At 43.5% G+C, this 14959-nt stretch overlaps 1 protein-coding gene across 6 annotated transcripts in view; it reads left to right on the forward strand.

The window, feature by feature from the left end:
- The window catches only part of GABPB1 (GA binding protein transcription factor subunit beta 1), a 38476-nt gene extending 25434 nt beyond the window's left edge, over nucleotides 1-13042 (forward strand). For 5 of the 6 annotated variants that reach the window (XM_032790617.2, XM_032790619.2, XM_032790616.2 and 2 more), the window contains exon 9: nucleotides 11299-13042. In XM_032790617.2, the coding sequence (XP_032646508.1) occupies nucleotides 11299-11451 (153 nt within the window). In that variant the 3' untranslated portion in view covers nucleotides 11452-13042. Of the gene's footprint in view, nucleotides 1-8877; nucleotides 9254-11298 lie in introns of those variants that run through there. The other variant, XM_075069652.1, reaches the window with a different exon arrangement.
- The last annotated feature ends 1917 nt before the right edge of the window (nucleotides 13043-14959 follow it).

Below are 14959 nucleotides of genomic sequence, written 5' to 3' on the forward strand. Positions count from 1 at the left end.
ATGGGGGTTGTGGGGCATTTGTAGTTAGTGAAACTACCTCTAACTCACTTTTTTCTTTTAAATTTAAGTCTCTCTTTTTAAAATACAGCCAGACTTCAGATGACTACTCATGTAAAATATTGTACAGTAAGAAAAACACTTTATCTCAGGGAAACTGTGAGAATGAACTACCTGCCTACTCAAAACCACTACCCATCCATATCTTCTGTAGCGATTCCTAGCACTGATGTAGTTCCTTTCAGTCCTCGGTCCTTCTGTCTCTGGTAAACTGCATAAAGCTATCTATCTCTTCATTTTGGCTGATGAGATTTTCCCTCTCCACCCGCTCGGCCTGTGTTCTGTCTCAGAAAAAATGTAACCACTGTGCTTCAGTTGCATATATGCAGCATACAGGGTGGTGATGTGAGTTCCTCAGTCAGGAGCAAGTTGCTCTGTAGTCTATCCAAATTAGAAAAGGCTCTCCTGTTCACTTCAGCCATCTACACTTAAGGGAAGTATTCTAAAACTGGATTCTTCATCAGGTGGATTTGTTTGTTGGGATTAGAGTTCAGCAATTCTCTCTCTGTTGTACCAAGTACTGGGACCCCCGTGTTTGGAGAGTGAATGCCCTCTCATTCAACTATCTGGGGGCCTGGATGTAGGTATTGGATTCCCCCTACTTATAGCAAGATGTCCAGGAATATATCAAGAGGTTTCAAGCAAAGATTATTCCAACTGCCCTCTTCTGAATCTGAAGGTCTTGGTTCTCCAATGTGCTGCCAAAATCCATCTTCAGCCCATAGCCTCTCTCATTCTTCAAGGATCAGCTGTATCTCTATCTAGTTCTTCACCTGAACCTGTCAAGGTTAAAGTTAACAGCCAGAAGATTGAAGCTACAGTCCTTTAGCCACTGTACTTGGTGCAAGTTTTAGAAATTCCAGCCACTCAAAGCATCCTTGAGTCCTTACTTACCTACAGTTATTTGTAGGTTCAAATGTCAGCTGTTGGAGCCCTAAACCTGATAAACTGTTGATATACCCTTCCTGTACATCCTCATGTCTCCTACTTCCACAGAGCTGTCAGTTGTTTAAGATCATGTATCAGGAAGTATCTGATGGCTTGTTGGTGCTTTACTTTTGAACCTCTGTGCTCATACCAAAGCTCTTTTTAAACCCAGGAGTGAAACTTGTTTATATTTCATAGCAATCCACGTTATCTTTCTTGTGGAAATCATCCTGTTTAGAAGTGTGAGATGGTCTGAGTTCTTTCCTGCAAGGAGCTATTCTTTGAGTGCTTGCTCATGTTGATTCCATTCTAGGTGTGTGCATGCTCACATGCATAGTCTTCGGAGATTTTTGCCTTAGCGGTATTGGTAGGGTCAGCTGTGGCACCCCCTTGAGTGCCGCGCTCATGCACTGGTATATCAGGCACTGCCAACCCTATGACCTCAAAGTTCCATCTTACCGCCCATGATGGTCAGAGCGCCTTGTCTAGCATTGCAAGAACATTAGCAGTTTTTGACAACTTGTTGTTTATCATCTTTGTATATAGTTTGTAGGTACGTAATTAGCTGTTAAGTAAAATGTTGGGATAGTTTGGTAGTTAGAGTCCCAGCTGGGACTTTGCTCTGGAGTGGGGCATGCCACGTTCTCTTGGCTTCAAACCATACTCGTCATGCAACAGGCCGATGCCTACTACAGACCCCCATGACTGTTGTTTGAAGTGGTTAGAGGAGTCCCATAAAAGATCAAGTGCAGAATCTGTAAAAACTTTTGCCCTAGCACCTGAAAGGAGCGGGATATCTGCTTGAGTGCCCTCCTGTTGGAGGTTGTGCTTCGTCTTGCATCGGAGCCCTCTTGCTCAGACCCCACACCAAGCACCTCGGCATCTGTGCGGAACACATCATTGGCACCATGCTCCGCCTGGCGCCTTTCCCCCTGACCAATGCCTAAGAAGCGGCAAAAGAAGAAGAGCCCCCTGGCACCAGAGGTAAAGGGGCTTCAGGCAAAGGACTCGTGTCAGGCCATGTGCCCACCCCGGGGCTTCATGGGAGTACTACTGAGGTCAGACCCCCTAGCCTGGCCAGGGATCGGACTCTTGGGACTGTCAGGGGGCTCTAGCTTTTCCTAGGGCCCTCGTTGCCTGAAGCAGCCCCAGCAGCTAAAGAACAAGCAGGCTGACCAGCATTGCAAACACTGTGCCAGGCTCCAGACTCAGCTAAAACCTGAACACCTGAGGGCAAGCTGGTCATGGGACCACCCCATGGGGTGCAGTGGAGAACTCTTGGTCCCCATCTCTGCAGCCTAGGACCCTGGCATCGCACCCTCTCTCCGATCAGAAGGCCCAGGTCCCCAATGCCGCACACTCTCCCTATGAGGCATGGGACATGAGTTGAAGCACTAGTTCCAATACCTCCGGTACCGGCAAGCTTCCCGCCAAAGATCTCAGGTTACCTTCGCCTAGACGTTCTCCCAGATGTCAGTCCCCACCGCGGTGGGATCGCTCCCTATCATGGCACCGATCTCCACCTTCATAGTACTGCTCATCGATCAGGCACCAGTCCTCTCCCTCTTCTCATTGGTCACCAACCAGGGTCAGTTGGCAGAGTCAGGCCTCAATGGCTTTGCTCTGGTCGCCGGAAGTGCAGTGGTCCGAGTTGGACTGGGAGTTCAGCCCGAGGGGGTGATTCGCCACCAACCCATGAGACCAGGGTGGCATCTGCAGTGGCGGCATGGCAGTAGTGACAGTAGTCCACTCAATATCCATACTGGAACCTGTCGGGCATACCCATAATTCCGGTCCCATATTCCCACCAGCCTTCCTTGTCTGCCTTGGACAAGCCCTGGTCGGCACCAGAATTGAAACACAGCACTGAATCCAACGCAGCACAGCAGGCTCCAACACCTATGGAGCCGTCCCTTCCCCAGCAGTGCCGCCGTCGTCGTCATCTCTGGACAAAGCGATGGCAGGTCCCTCCCAAATGGGCAGTCCCCCCGATGACTTAAAGGAGCACCAGGCCCTCTTAAAAGGCTACCAATTTGAATTTAAAATTGCCAAAAGGCTGTGGCAGACCCCCTCTTCCATTCCGTCTACTTCTAAGAAAGTGGAAAAGAAGTACTACATCCGTGCAAAAGGGTTTGAATATTTGTGTACACACTCTCCAGCAGCATCACTGGTTGTGTCCACTGTTAATGAAAGAAACAGGCAGAATTAAGTCAGTGGTACGCCGAAAAACAAAAGACATCAAGAGACTGGATTTGTTTGGCAGAAAAGTTAATTCTGCGTCCAGCCTGCAATTTCAGGTGTCTAACCACCAGGCCCTGTTAGGCAGGTACAGTTTTAATCTTTGGGACTCTCTTAGCAAATTCAAGGAGTCCCTACCTTAGGACCGAGCCCAGGCCCTCTCACAGGACCGAGCCTGGGACGCTATGGACTCAGTGGCCAGGGTGATCACCTCTGTGGTGGCCATGAGGCGCAGCTCCTGGTCTCTGGGTTTTCCAGGAGATGCAGGCCACCATTCAGGACCTCCCGTTTGAGGGAGTTGAGCTCTTCTCTGAGCTCATGGACTCAAAGCTCCATGGCCTTAAAGACTCCCATGCCATCCTCCGCCCCTTGGGCCTTCATACGCCTCAGCAGGCCAGGAGGCTGTTCCATCCTCCACCTACTCAGTCAAAGTCCCGGGGAACTACTCAGCTGAGCATCCACAGGAGAAAGGATAGAGACAAGAGATCTAAGTGGAGACATCTGTTGTTTTCCCATTTGTCTGCTTGGCCTGGCCCTTCCAGGAACTAAGGAGGCCAGAAGGAGACGTTCTGAGGGCGTGCTTGAGGACGGCACCCCAGTTACTTTCCAGGATCCACCCTCCCACTCTTTCCTCAACTGCCTGAACCCCTTCTGGTCGGCCTTGTCTCATCTGACCTGAGACCATTGGGTGCTCAATGTAATATCTTCAGGTTACACCCTGCAGTTTGTGGCCGACCTTCCTTTCCCCATCCCTCTTCAGAGACCAATCTCATGAGCAGCTTCTTCTCCAAGAGGTCGAGAATCTCCTACACCTGAGGGCAGAGGAGGAGGTCCTTTGGGACATGAAAGGAAATGGGTTCTACTTCTGCTACTATCTAATCCTGAAAGCAAAAGGGAGCCTCAGATCCGTTTTGGAATTACGTCGCCCCAACAAGTCTCTCAAGAAGTTGAAGTTTCGCTTGGTGTCCCTAGCCTTTATCATCCCCTTCCTAGATGCAGGAGACTGGTACGTCGCCCTTGACGTGAAGGACATACATTTCCATTTTCCCAGGGCACAGGCACTTCCTGTGTTTTGTGCTGGGCCAGCGCCATTTCCGCTTCACAGTGTTGCCATTCGGTCTCTCGTCAGCCCCAAGAGTATTCACAAAGTGCATAGTGCCAGTGGCCGCTTACCTGAGGCGCTGGGGTGTTTAGATTTACCAGTTCCTCAACGAGTGGCTAATGAAGGACCAATCCCAGGATCAGGTGCAGCGGCATCTCGATCTGGTTTGCTCCACCTGTCGTGACCTGGGGCTATTAATAAATGAGAAAAAGTCGACCGTAGTTCCAGTGCAACACATAGAGTTCATTGGAGCAGTCCTCGACTCTACTGAGGCCAGAGCCTTTCTCCTTGAGGCTTGGTTCCAACCCAAGGCAGACTTCATCTCATGCATGCAAGCCCACCCTCTTGGCACTGCCCACACATGCCTGCGGTTGTTGGGTCATGTGGCGCCCTGCACTTACATGGTCCAGCACATGCGGCTCCGCCTCAGGCCCCTGCAGGCGTGGCTGGCGTCGGTCTACATCACCAACAGACAGCTTGGATTGTGTGTTCAGGGTCCCGGATGACTTACTGATGTCACTCATCTGGTGACAGAATCCTGCATTGGTGTTCGAGTTCCCTTCGCGGCTCTGTCCCCATTGATGACACTCATCTCTGGTGCCACGGACCTGGTGTGGCGATCTTAGCATGCAAGATCGTTGGTAAAGTCACGATCGCTCCTTACACATCAGTGTCAGGAAGCTCAGAGCGGTTCACCTGGCCTGCTAAGCCTTCCTACCTCACATAGAAAGCCTGGTGGACCAGGTCCTGACAGACAATACAGCAGCTATGTTCTATATCAACAAGCAAGGCGGAGCCAGATCGTCTGCCCTTTGCCAAGAAGCCTTCAGGCTCTTGGACTTCTGTGTAAAAATAGCCATCCTGCAGCAAAAAAACTTCAGGACCAGACTTCAAAGAGAAACTGCTGAGCTTCAGTTCATCTGCAAATTTGACACCATCAGCTCAGAATTAAACAAAGACTGAATGGCTAGCCAACTACAAAAACAGTTTCTCCTCCCTTGGTGTTCACACCTCAACTGCTAGAAGAGGGCCTCATCCTCTCTGATTGAACTAACCTCGTTATCTCTAGCTTGATTCTTGCTTGCATATTTATAACTGCCTCTGGAAATTTCCACTACATGGATCCAAGGAAGTGGGTATTCAGCCATGAAAGCTCATGCTCCAATATGTCTGCGAAGCTATAAGGTGCCACAGGACTCTTTGCTGTGTACAACGTGACATCCATCTCATAGCCACACACCTCCCCGGGGCCAGGAATGCTTTGGCAGATTGCCTCAGCAGGACCTTCTTATCTTGCCACGAGTGGTCCTTCCATCTGGAAGTGGTCAGCATCATCATCCAGAGGTGAGGGACTCCCCAGGTGAACGTGTTCGTGTCCAGGCAGAACAGGAAATGCCACATTTTCTGCTCAATTCGGGGGATCAACAGAGGCTCCCTGTCAGACGCTTTTCTGCTCCCGTGGTTGGGGTCTCTGTTGTACACCTTCCCCCCCAGTGCTGTTAATTCACAGGGTCCTCATGAAGATCAAGCAGGACAGGGCAAAGGTAATCTTCATAGCTCCAGGTTGGCCATGCTAGCACTGGTTCGGCATGCATCTGTCCTTTCGGTGACTGCTCCATTACAGCTACTGCTCAGGCTAAACCTGCTGTCCCAAAACCACTGCAGTCTTCTGCATCCAAACCTGACAACACTGCACCTGACAGCTTGGTTGTTGCAAGGTTAAATGCAAAGGATCAGGAGTGCTTGGCCAATGTCCAACAGGTCCTGTTGGCCAGCAGAAAGCCCGCCACCAGAGCAATCTATCTGGCCAAATGGAAGCGGTTTGCTTGTTGGACCTTAGATAAAGGCATTTGTCCCAAGTGCGCCTTGTTGCAGTTAACACTGGACTACCTTCTGCATCTCAAGCTCCAATGCCTGTCCAGCTTTCATCTATCAAGGTCCACTTGACTGCTATCTCAGCCTTCTATCCACCACTCAAGGGTAGGTCAGTTTTCATCCAGAACATGACTGCCAGGTTTTTCAAGGGCCTCAGGTGCCTCTACCTGCACATCAGGGACCCCTTTGCTCTATGGGACCTGAATCTTGTGGTGGTGTAGCTTGCGGGGATCCCTTCCCCCCTCGAGCCTCTGGCTTCCTTCTCTTCCGTTCTCCTTTCTTGGAAGGTCACATTCTTGGTTCCAGTAACATCTTCCCACCGGTCTCTGAGATTAGGGTGCTCACCTCGGAACCGCCCTATACTGTCTCTTACAAAGACAAGGTCCAGCTGCAGCTGCCCCTTTCTTTCCTGCCCAAGGTGGTCTCACAGTTTCATATGGGCCAGGACATTTACTTACCTGTCTTTTTTCCAAAGCCGTAAAAGTTGAAGGAAGAGTGTAGGTTGCATTCCCTTGATGTCAGGAGGGCACTACCCTTCTGTATTGAAAGGACCAAGCCATTCTGCAAGTCAACATAATTGTTCGTGGTGGTGGCCAACAGGATGAAAGGTCATCCAGTGTCTGCTCAAAGAATTTCTTCTTGGATCACTGCCTGCATTCATTGCTGCTACAATCAGGCAAAGGTGCCATCTCCAGCGACTGTAATCACCCACTCAAGTCTATTTGGCAGCTTTCTTAGCCCAAGTGCCTATCCAGGACATCTGTAGGGCGGCCACCTGGTCATCCATCCACACATTCACATCCTATTACACACTTACCCAACAGTCCTGAGACGATGCTGGCTTCGGTAAAGCGGTACTCCAAGCCGCTAGTCTGCGAACACCAAGCCCACCTCCAAGGATGCTGCTTGTGAGTTACCTAGAATAGAATCAACATGAGCAGGCACTGGAAGAAGAAAAAACAGTAATCTACCTTTCGTAACTGTTGTTCTCCTAAATGTGTTGCTCATGTTTATTCCAATACTCGCCCTCCTATCCCTCTGTCGGGCAAGAAGGATCTGAGAGGGCATAGGGCCGGTGGCACCTAATATACTAGCGCATGAGAGCAGCACTCAAGGGGGCACCATAGCAGACCACACCAATACCGCTAAGGCAAAAATCTCCGATGACTGTGCACATGGGTGCATTTGCACACCTAGAATGGAATGAACATGAACAACCCATCTTGAAGAACAATAGCTATGCAAGGTAGATATGTTTTTTCTCTGTTTCTTCTAAAAGAAGACGAGTGGAATTCAAATCCAACATATATTCTCTATTTTCTTGTAATCAAGAAATCCATTCTTCTCAAAGAAATGATTCTTCTCTCCTTTTAAGTACTGTATAGCCATGGCAGAAGTCTGATGCTGTCTTTTTGATTTAGGACTGCACCGGGAAAGTTTTTAAAGCATCTGTTTGCAGAGGAGTCAAGACTGCCATAATAAATCCTGCATAGGTTTAAGAAGTCTCATGTATCAAGAATCCATGTGCATGCTACAAGATCTCTAGCATCTTCATAGCAGGGAAGAAAAGATCTGCCAATGAAGACATCTGTGAAGATCCTCCTTTAGGGCCTGCTTCATTCTCATGCCATAGGTTTTCTTCAAGCTGTCTGCTCTGTTTGTTTATATTTCATGTGTATATAGTATTTCTTTTCCAGCACCTTCCCTTTCTGTTTGCATGTATTGTGACGTGAATTTAAATATTTATTTTGCAAAAGGCAATTATAGTTATTCAGTCCAATTGTTGGATGGGTTGATGTACTATTAAACCGTTCACGTGATGTCTTACAAGGCATTGTTCTGGTTCCAAAGAGGATGAACTTAGAAGTTGAATGCCAAATTATCTTGTCAAGTGAATGATCCAGATCATCACCTTTTAAGATGGAGCACTCATTTTATTCATGCATACTCCAGCTGAGACAAACCTGTTGATTTTAACAGCGAGGAGTCCTTGTGGCACGTTAGAGACTAACAAATTTATTTGGACATAAGCTTTTGTGGGCTATAACCCACTTCATCAGATGCTGGTGAAGTGGGTTATAGCCCACGAAAGCTTATGCCCAAATAAATGTGTGAGTCTCTAAGGTGCCACAAGGACTCCTCATTGTTTTTGCTGACACAGACTAACATGGCTACCCCTCTGAAATCTATTGATTTTTATCTTCCCTTTCAGCCCAGTGTTCAAAACCGTGTAAAGCCCCATATAAAGCAACTACTGTATATGTAGTTTATTCCCCTCTCTATTTTGATGACTGATGTTTATGAAACTTAATAAAATCTCTCATTCACCCATTGTTTCTGCTGCACAGATGCTAACATTAGCACTGATCAATTAGCTTTGTCATTATACTCTGACATATTCAGTACCACATGTGACAGCTAAAGGTAGCTCTAGCATTGGAGACAATAGGAAGCAGAAGGCATACTATGTGTATTGTGTTTATTTAACATTTAGGTACTAATCATGCAAACAGGTGAGGAGTAGGGTTACTGAGCTGAGAGAGAAGTATTTTATTAAGTATAAAGAAAAGTATTTCAGACCTGCTTGAAGTCTAAAATGGTTATACAGTTTTGAGCTGCTAGAGTGATGGAGAAAGCATGAGGCCGTATGGTGATAATGTCTTTGTCTTATTTGATAGACCAACATTTTCCTGAGGGATAGCTTGGCAGCTTAATCTTCTGAGAGTCTTACTTCCACAACTACTACTTGGTGATTAAAGTGAAAAGAGTGATTGAATCAGAAATTGGCTTATCCATAAAAGTATGGTGCACTTATTTTAATAAGATGGCTTCTGCTTGAGTGAAGATCAAAACAAAGCTATTTCTCAAGGCAGTCATTTTTCAATAGAATGCAGTTTGTCACGGTGGCTCTTCTGCATCAAACAACATGGCAGCGTCTACATTAATAGCTGAGTACAATAGAAATACGTTCAGCTATGTTTCCTAGGACACAGGAAATGTCTCCTGCTTTGAAATGAAGTGTCTCACTTTGCCTTGAAACCATTCTGTGACATCATATTTAAATACAGCAGATGCAAGGTATGCCAGACAATTGGTTTGTAGGATGGCCAACTATAATTCACTTTGCACAAATTTTAAAAAATAAATCTAGTCAAACACTTGTTAATTCATAAAAGTACAGTGTCCTTTTGGAAAAAAATCCAAAATATTCTTATAGATTAGGTAGTCAGTGACTGAAACACAAGTCTTTTTTTCTAAATGAATGAGAATATAGAAGTTAGATAATTGTATTGTGAGCAGCCATCGCTTTACAGCATGGAGAACCATTAGTTAAAATATTAAAAGTATACTATCCAATTGGCTGAATAGAAATAAAGAGCATGGTCTTACTCCCATTGAAGAGTCAGTAAGAATTTTGTCATCAATGGGAAGCAGATCACACTCAAAGTAATTGTAAAGGAGCTTTGTTGTATTATAATAGTATTTGATTGGCATGCTTCTGCTTTTGTCTCCCTAGTTTATTTTCCATAAAAGCCTGGTTGTCATTTATAGTGAGGAGCAGCAAGCTACTGTTAGCTGTTGACATTAAATTCTGATCAGACTAACTGTATATAGTAAGCACTGTCAAATGCACAAGCTGGTGGGTGTGGGGAGGAGGAAAGAAGAAAATATTTTTCTCTAATTCCTTTTAGTTACAGTAATCTTAAGAGAGAATTCTAGGCAAAACTTTCTTGTAACTATACTAGATTTGAAAAAAAAATTCAAACAAGATTTAAGGTGTCAGAGTCCCTTTTAAATTATTTAGTAGATTAAAAATGTACTTCTGATGGGCTGAAAAACAGTTACCTCATTAGAATGCAGTGTTCATTAATTGTTCAGTGTACACACCCAGCCAGCACAGTATTTTATTTGATCACCTATTGTAGTCTGAAATATGACTGGAAGTAATCTTGTGAATTTCCATGTTTGTTGCGTCTCATTAATTTCTAAATCAGATTGCTCCCTTTACAAGTAAAATTGGTTTTTTTCCCATTAGCTGTGAATCTGAAAGTCAGATGTGTCTCTTCTGGTTTCTGCATTGTTGCCAGAAATAAAGATTCTGCAAATGTAACTTAGCCTCTGTCCTTACAGCTGCATCTGTGTGGGAAAACCCCTATGCCTGCATGGATGCAGATGCATAATTGGCCCTTAGTTAAGAATTTCATTGATGAGCAAGCTTTTTCTCCCTCCAGTTAGAGATGTGTGTGTTGTAAGGTGGAAAACCCCTATTTCACCTCACCGGGGGAAAGAATAGGTTGCCAGTCTAATTGCTTCTATCATTTTGTAGGAGAAAAACCATGTTTTTAATATATAGATATATCTATATATCTATCTATCTCCTTGGCAGAAGTTACTTTTATCATGATATAGGAGAATTGGTCCCTATTAGAAGTTCTCTTTCTATGCTGATGTGTCTATTTTTAATTATATACACACTCGTAACAGGAAACTTGCTTGGATATGAGCTGTGTATTTAATTTTTTTTGGAAGAAGTTTGAACTTTTTTAAGTATCAGAGGGGTAACCGTGTTAGTCTGGATCTGTAAAAGCAGCAAAGAATCCTGTGGCACCTTATAGACTAACAGACGTTTTGGAGCATGAGCTTTTGTAGGTGCATCCGACGAAGTTGGTATTCACTTACGAAAGCTCATGCTCCAAAATGTCTGTTAGTCTATAAGGTGCCACGGGATTCTGAACTTTTTTAAAAAATAATTCAGATTCTGGAAACTGAGTCAGACATCTGTGCCTGAATATTCAACATATTTTCCAAAGATTGCTTTTTTCCCCTGAGAAAATGTCATAAGAGCATACTCTTAAAGAGCGAATTTTTTTTGGTATATTTGCACTTTAAATCTTGTGAGCAATTGTCTGACCCGATCTTTCATTGTTTACTTACACACAAGTATTTAAGAGAGAGTTTTGCCTGAGTAAACTGCAGGACTGGACCTCCTAGCTTCTCATTCCGTGTATGATGCCTTATACCTTGGCTCTCCAAAAACTGCCATTTTATCTTGCACTTAACATGCATTTGACAAAACATTGCTGTTTTGTTTTTAATAGGAGAGAGAAACTCTGCAGAAACAGCTGGATGAGGCAAATCGAGAAGCACAAAAGTATCGACAGCAGCTTCTAAAGAAAGAGCAAGAAGCAGAGGCGTATCGGCAGAAATTAGAGGCAATGACCCGGCTCCAGACTAATAAAGAAGCTGTTTAAATATTGAAATGGACATATTGCAAAGTCTGTTACTTTCAGTCAAGAAAACTGCAGTACAATCTTGAACTGTACACTGTATAGGTACAGAAATGGGATTACATAATAGCAAAGATGCTACAGGTTGATAACTGGACTTAAGCCATGAGCTCTGATGAATTTCTTGTAACATAAAAGCTGAATTTAGAAATTGTGAAAAGTATTTAAAATGAAATACTGTAAATAGTTGTTTTTTTACAGTTCCAAAGTGAGTTGATAAATCTTTTTGAAGGGATCCAGAAACACAAGAAGCCAATGTTTTTGTGAAAGTTTCGATTTTAGTATAAATCTAATTTCTGAAAAACAGAACAGTTTTAAGGGTGATGTTGCTGATAAAGATTGACAGTTTGAAAATGATTTATGTGACAAAATAAATTAATAGTTATTGAATAAGACATGTCCTGATGGAAATCTTTGTACAACTTTAAGTAGTTGTCTTAGATTTTCTGAAAACCCTTGTTTTAGAAAGTAAAAATTTTATATTTAATTTCCAATATATCCAAGTAGATTTACATGTATATGAAGCTAATATTTTTTAAACTTTTCAGTTTGTACATATGCTGCATGTTTTTATAATTTCTACATACATCTTGCATAGATGTTTTTCAGCAAAGATGAGGAAAATTATGAGGAAAAAATGTTTAGCCTAAATGTCATTTGAAGTAAGCTAGCAGCCAGTTTTATTGTGAATGGTATATTTCTTGGAAGAATGTAATTTGTAAAAATAAAAAAAACCTTAATTTACTTAACGGACATTATTTGAAAATGCTGACAGTGGGGGGGCATTGAAACTTCACTTTTCTGTGTGTCTTATAACTTTCATGTGCAAACATTTTTAAAGTACAGAAGTATGAAAGACTGTCTCCACAGGAACCCACTTAGCAATTCCTTTTAAATATTCTTATTAAGCTGTTTCCCCAGTAATCCTCAGATTATCTCAAGGACACATTTTATAAACAGACTTTTGCATTTAAATTATGCACGTGGACCTGAAAGTTTAATGTTGTTTTGGTGCTCTTGTTACCTACCATCATTGTGCTTCACTGTGATAAATGTGTCTCTGTGCAGTGATCTGTATAAATACTTAGCATTTATATAGTGCTTTTCATCTTCAAAGTGTTGTATAATCAGTAAAAAATTAATCATCACTGTCCCCTATGGTATGGACATTATTGCCCCCATTTTACAACTGATGTAAGCGTGATATAGAGAGGTTAAGTGATTTGCCCAAGGCCACATTAAGTCAGTGGCAGACCTGGGAATAGAACTCAAGAGTTCTCGGCTCCTAGTCCCGTCCTTACGTCAGGCTGCCTTAAGACTGTTTGATGCCGTGTTACATTCAACTTTGAACTATTGTGCAGATTCCTTTTTTGTAAAACGTAACTTGTCTTTTATTTGTGCTTTGCTTTGTCTTTCCATGTTTCACTGCTTTTATGATATTGTTTGTAAACTTAAACAAAGTCTAGTTTGCCTATACTGTATTCAAAGGCATTGCCCTTAAAACTGTACTCTGGCCTACTTTTTCTATTTTACAATTAAATACCTTTTCCACATATTCGCAGTGTAGAATCCAATACATTTAAATTGTTTTCTATGTATGTTAAAAGATCTGAATTTTTATCATGGTTCTGAACAATGTGAAAATACTGTGTTACACGCTAGGTGTTAAGAATATTCTTTGGGGTGGGATGAGGTGCAGGGAAGAGTGAGGAGAGGATTGAATTGGCAAAATGTAAATTCTGTAATCCATTCATTTATCATGAGAAAAAGCTCTAACCGGTATTTTGCAAGAGTTTTAATATAGCAAAAAGGCTTAAGAACAATATATATAAGGCAATTTAGCTGCTCTTTGGAAACAGTTTAAGTATTTAGTGGCTACTGTGAATAATAGTTTCTTAGATGTCACTAAGAAAAGTGCCCTCAATATACTCTTGAATGGGGCTTGACAGAAATGTGTTGTGCAATATTTCTAAGTATACAGCATGAAGGCTAGAGCTAAAAAAGCAGTCCTACAGACTTCAGTTGGACAACTCGTGATTAAGCAGTGAGCCTGTGTTTTTCAATGTATGCAAAAGAATAACTCCTTGTACCTGTAAACACATCCAAACCTTCCATTGTCCCAGAGCTTGGCTACCAGCACTTATATATGACAAGGATTGGTGCTATATAAGTAGTAAGGCCCTGTCCGTGTTAGAAAAGTCTATTATGTAATATCAATAGATTGCTGTCTTGATACATGTCCCAGAGTTGTTCTTCCAGTAGTGTCCGTATGAGTGCTCCAGTTAAGGTGTGTTTACACCTTGATTGAAAACTTGGTGGTAGTGCCCATTGTGTCCTACACATCCTCATGCCCGGCACTGAGGACATATAGGGTTGCCCAGGCAAACCTACCTTCACAGTCTGAGAGAGAGAGTGTTAATGTGTCTGCTTTCCTATTCCAAGCTTTTCCTTAGTCTAATTGTTCTCTTTGTTTTCCTTAAATAAGCATAACATTAAATTGTGTAGAGGGATTTGTTCTATAATCCCTTCACCTCTAGGGGGACTTTTTCTTTTGAGATCCATTGTCGTGAGTTTCAATCATTGCCTGACTTTCCAGGAAGCTGTCCTGATCAGTCACTGGCACTCTTGGTGTATCTGTAGTTTGGGGAAAACTTATATCCCTCAGAAGCATACCATCTGTTCAGCTTTTAGAAACAGAGCCAGGAAGAACTGAAGTAACACTTAAACTCTTAATAATGTAGTGTTATCTCCATCTGGCCTTGGATCCAAGCGTCAGGCTCTGAGAGAACTATAGTGCCCTGTCAACATCTGTACTCACTCAGACTTACTCAGGAGAGCCTTGGACTCATTCTCATTTTTAAAGAGTCTGCTTTGAGAGAGCCTCAGTCTTCTCAAAGTAAGACCATACTGGAGACCTCAAGACCTGCTCTGGGTACCACTGAGGCTCCAGGTTCCGTCAGTGTTGACCCTATGCATGGAGCTCCAAGCTTTTCTAAGGCTAAATGCACCAAACGTGCCTCAGTATTGATATCCTGCACCATATTGCAGAAGCAGGACACTGCAGCAAAGGAGTTTAAGCCCTCTACTTCTAAAAGCGTGAAACTTACAGGTCCCTTATTACCCTTCATAACTAAGTCAGCCACCAAGACATCCTCAGTACTGGGAAGACGTCACACTTCTCATACTGTCGCAAATCCTTCCAAGCTATCTTCGTCAGAGCCAGCTACTTCTATCGTATGAGACTTATCAGAGCAGTCTATGCCTGTGGTACCAACTGTGGTACCAACTGTGGAACCTTGCATTGTGCCACAAACCCAATACCACAGGAATTCAGATACTCCAGGGACTTATTCATATTAAATGAGCTGGAGTCTTCCCTGCTAGTGGTTACTGAATGTCTATTGGTACTGCGAGTGACGCAGTCACCAAGACTGGACCTTTCCTCAGTACCATTCGATTCTCCAGCCCTCTG

Source organism: Chelonoidis abingdonii, chromosome 9, assembly GCF_003597395.2.
Source record: "Chelonoidis abingdonii isolate Lonesome George chromosome 9, CheloAbing_2.0, whole genome shotgun sequence".
Taxonomy (NCBI): Eukaryota; Metazoa; Chordata; order Testudines; family Testudinidae; genus Chelonoidis; species Chelonoidis abingdonii.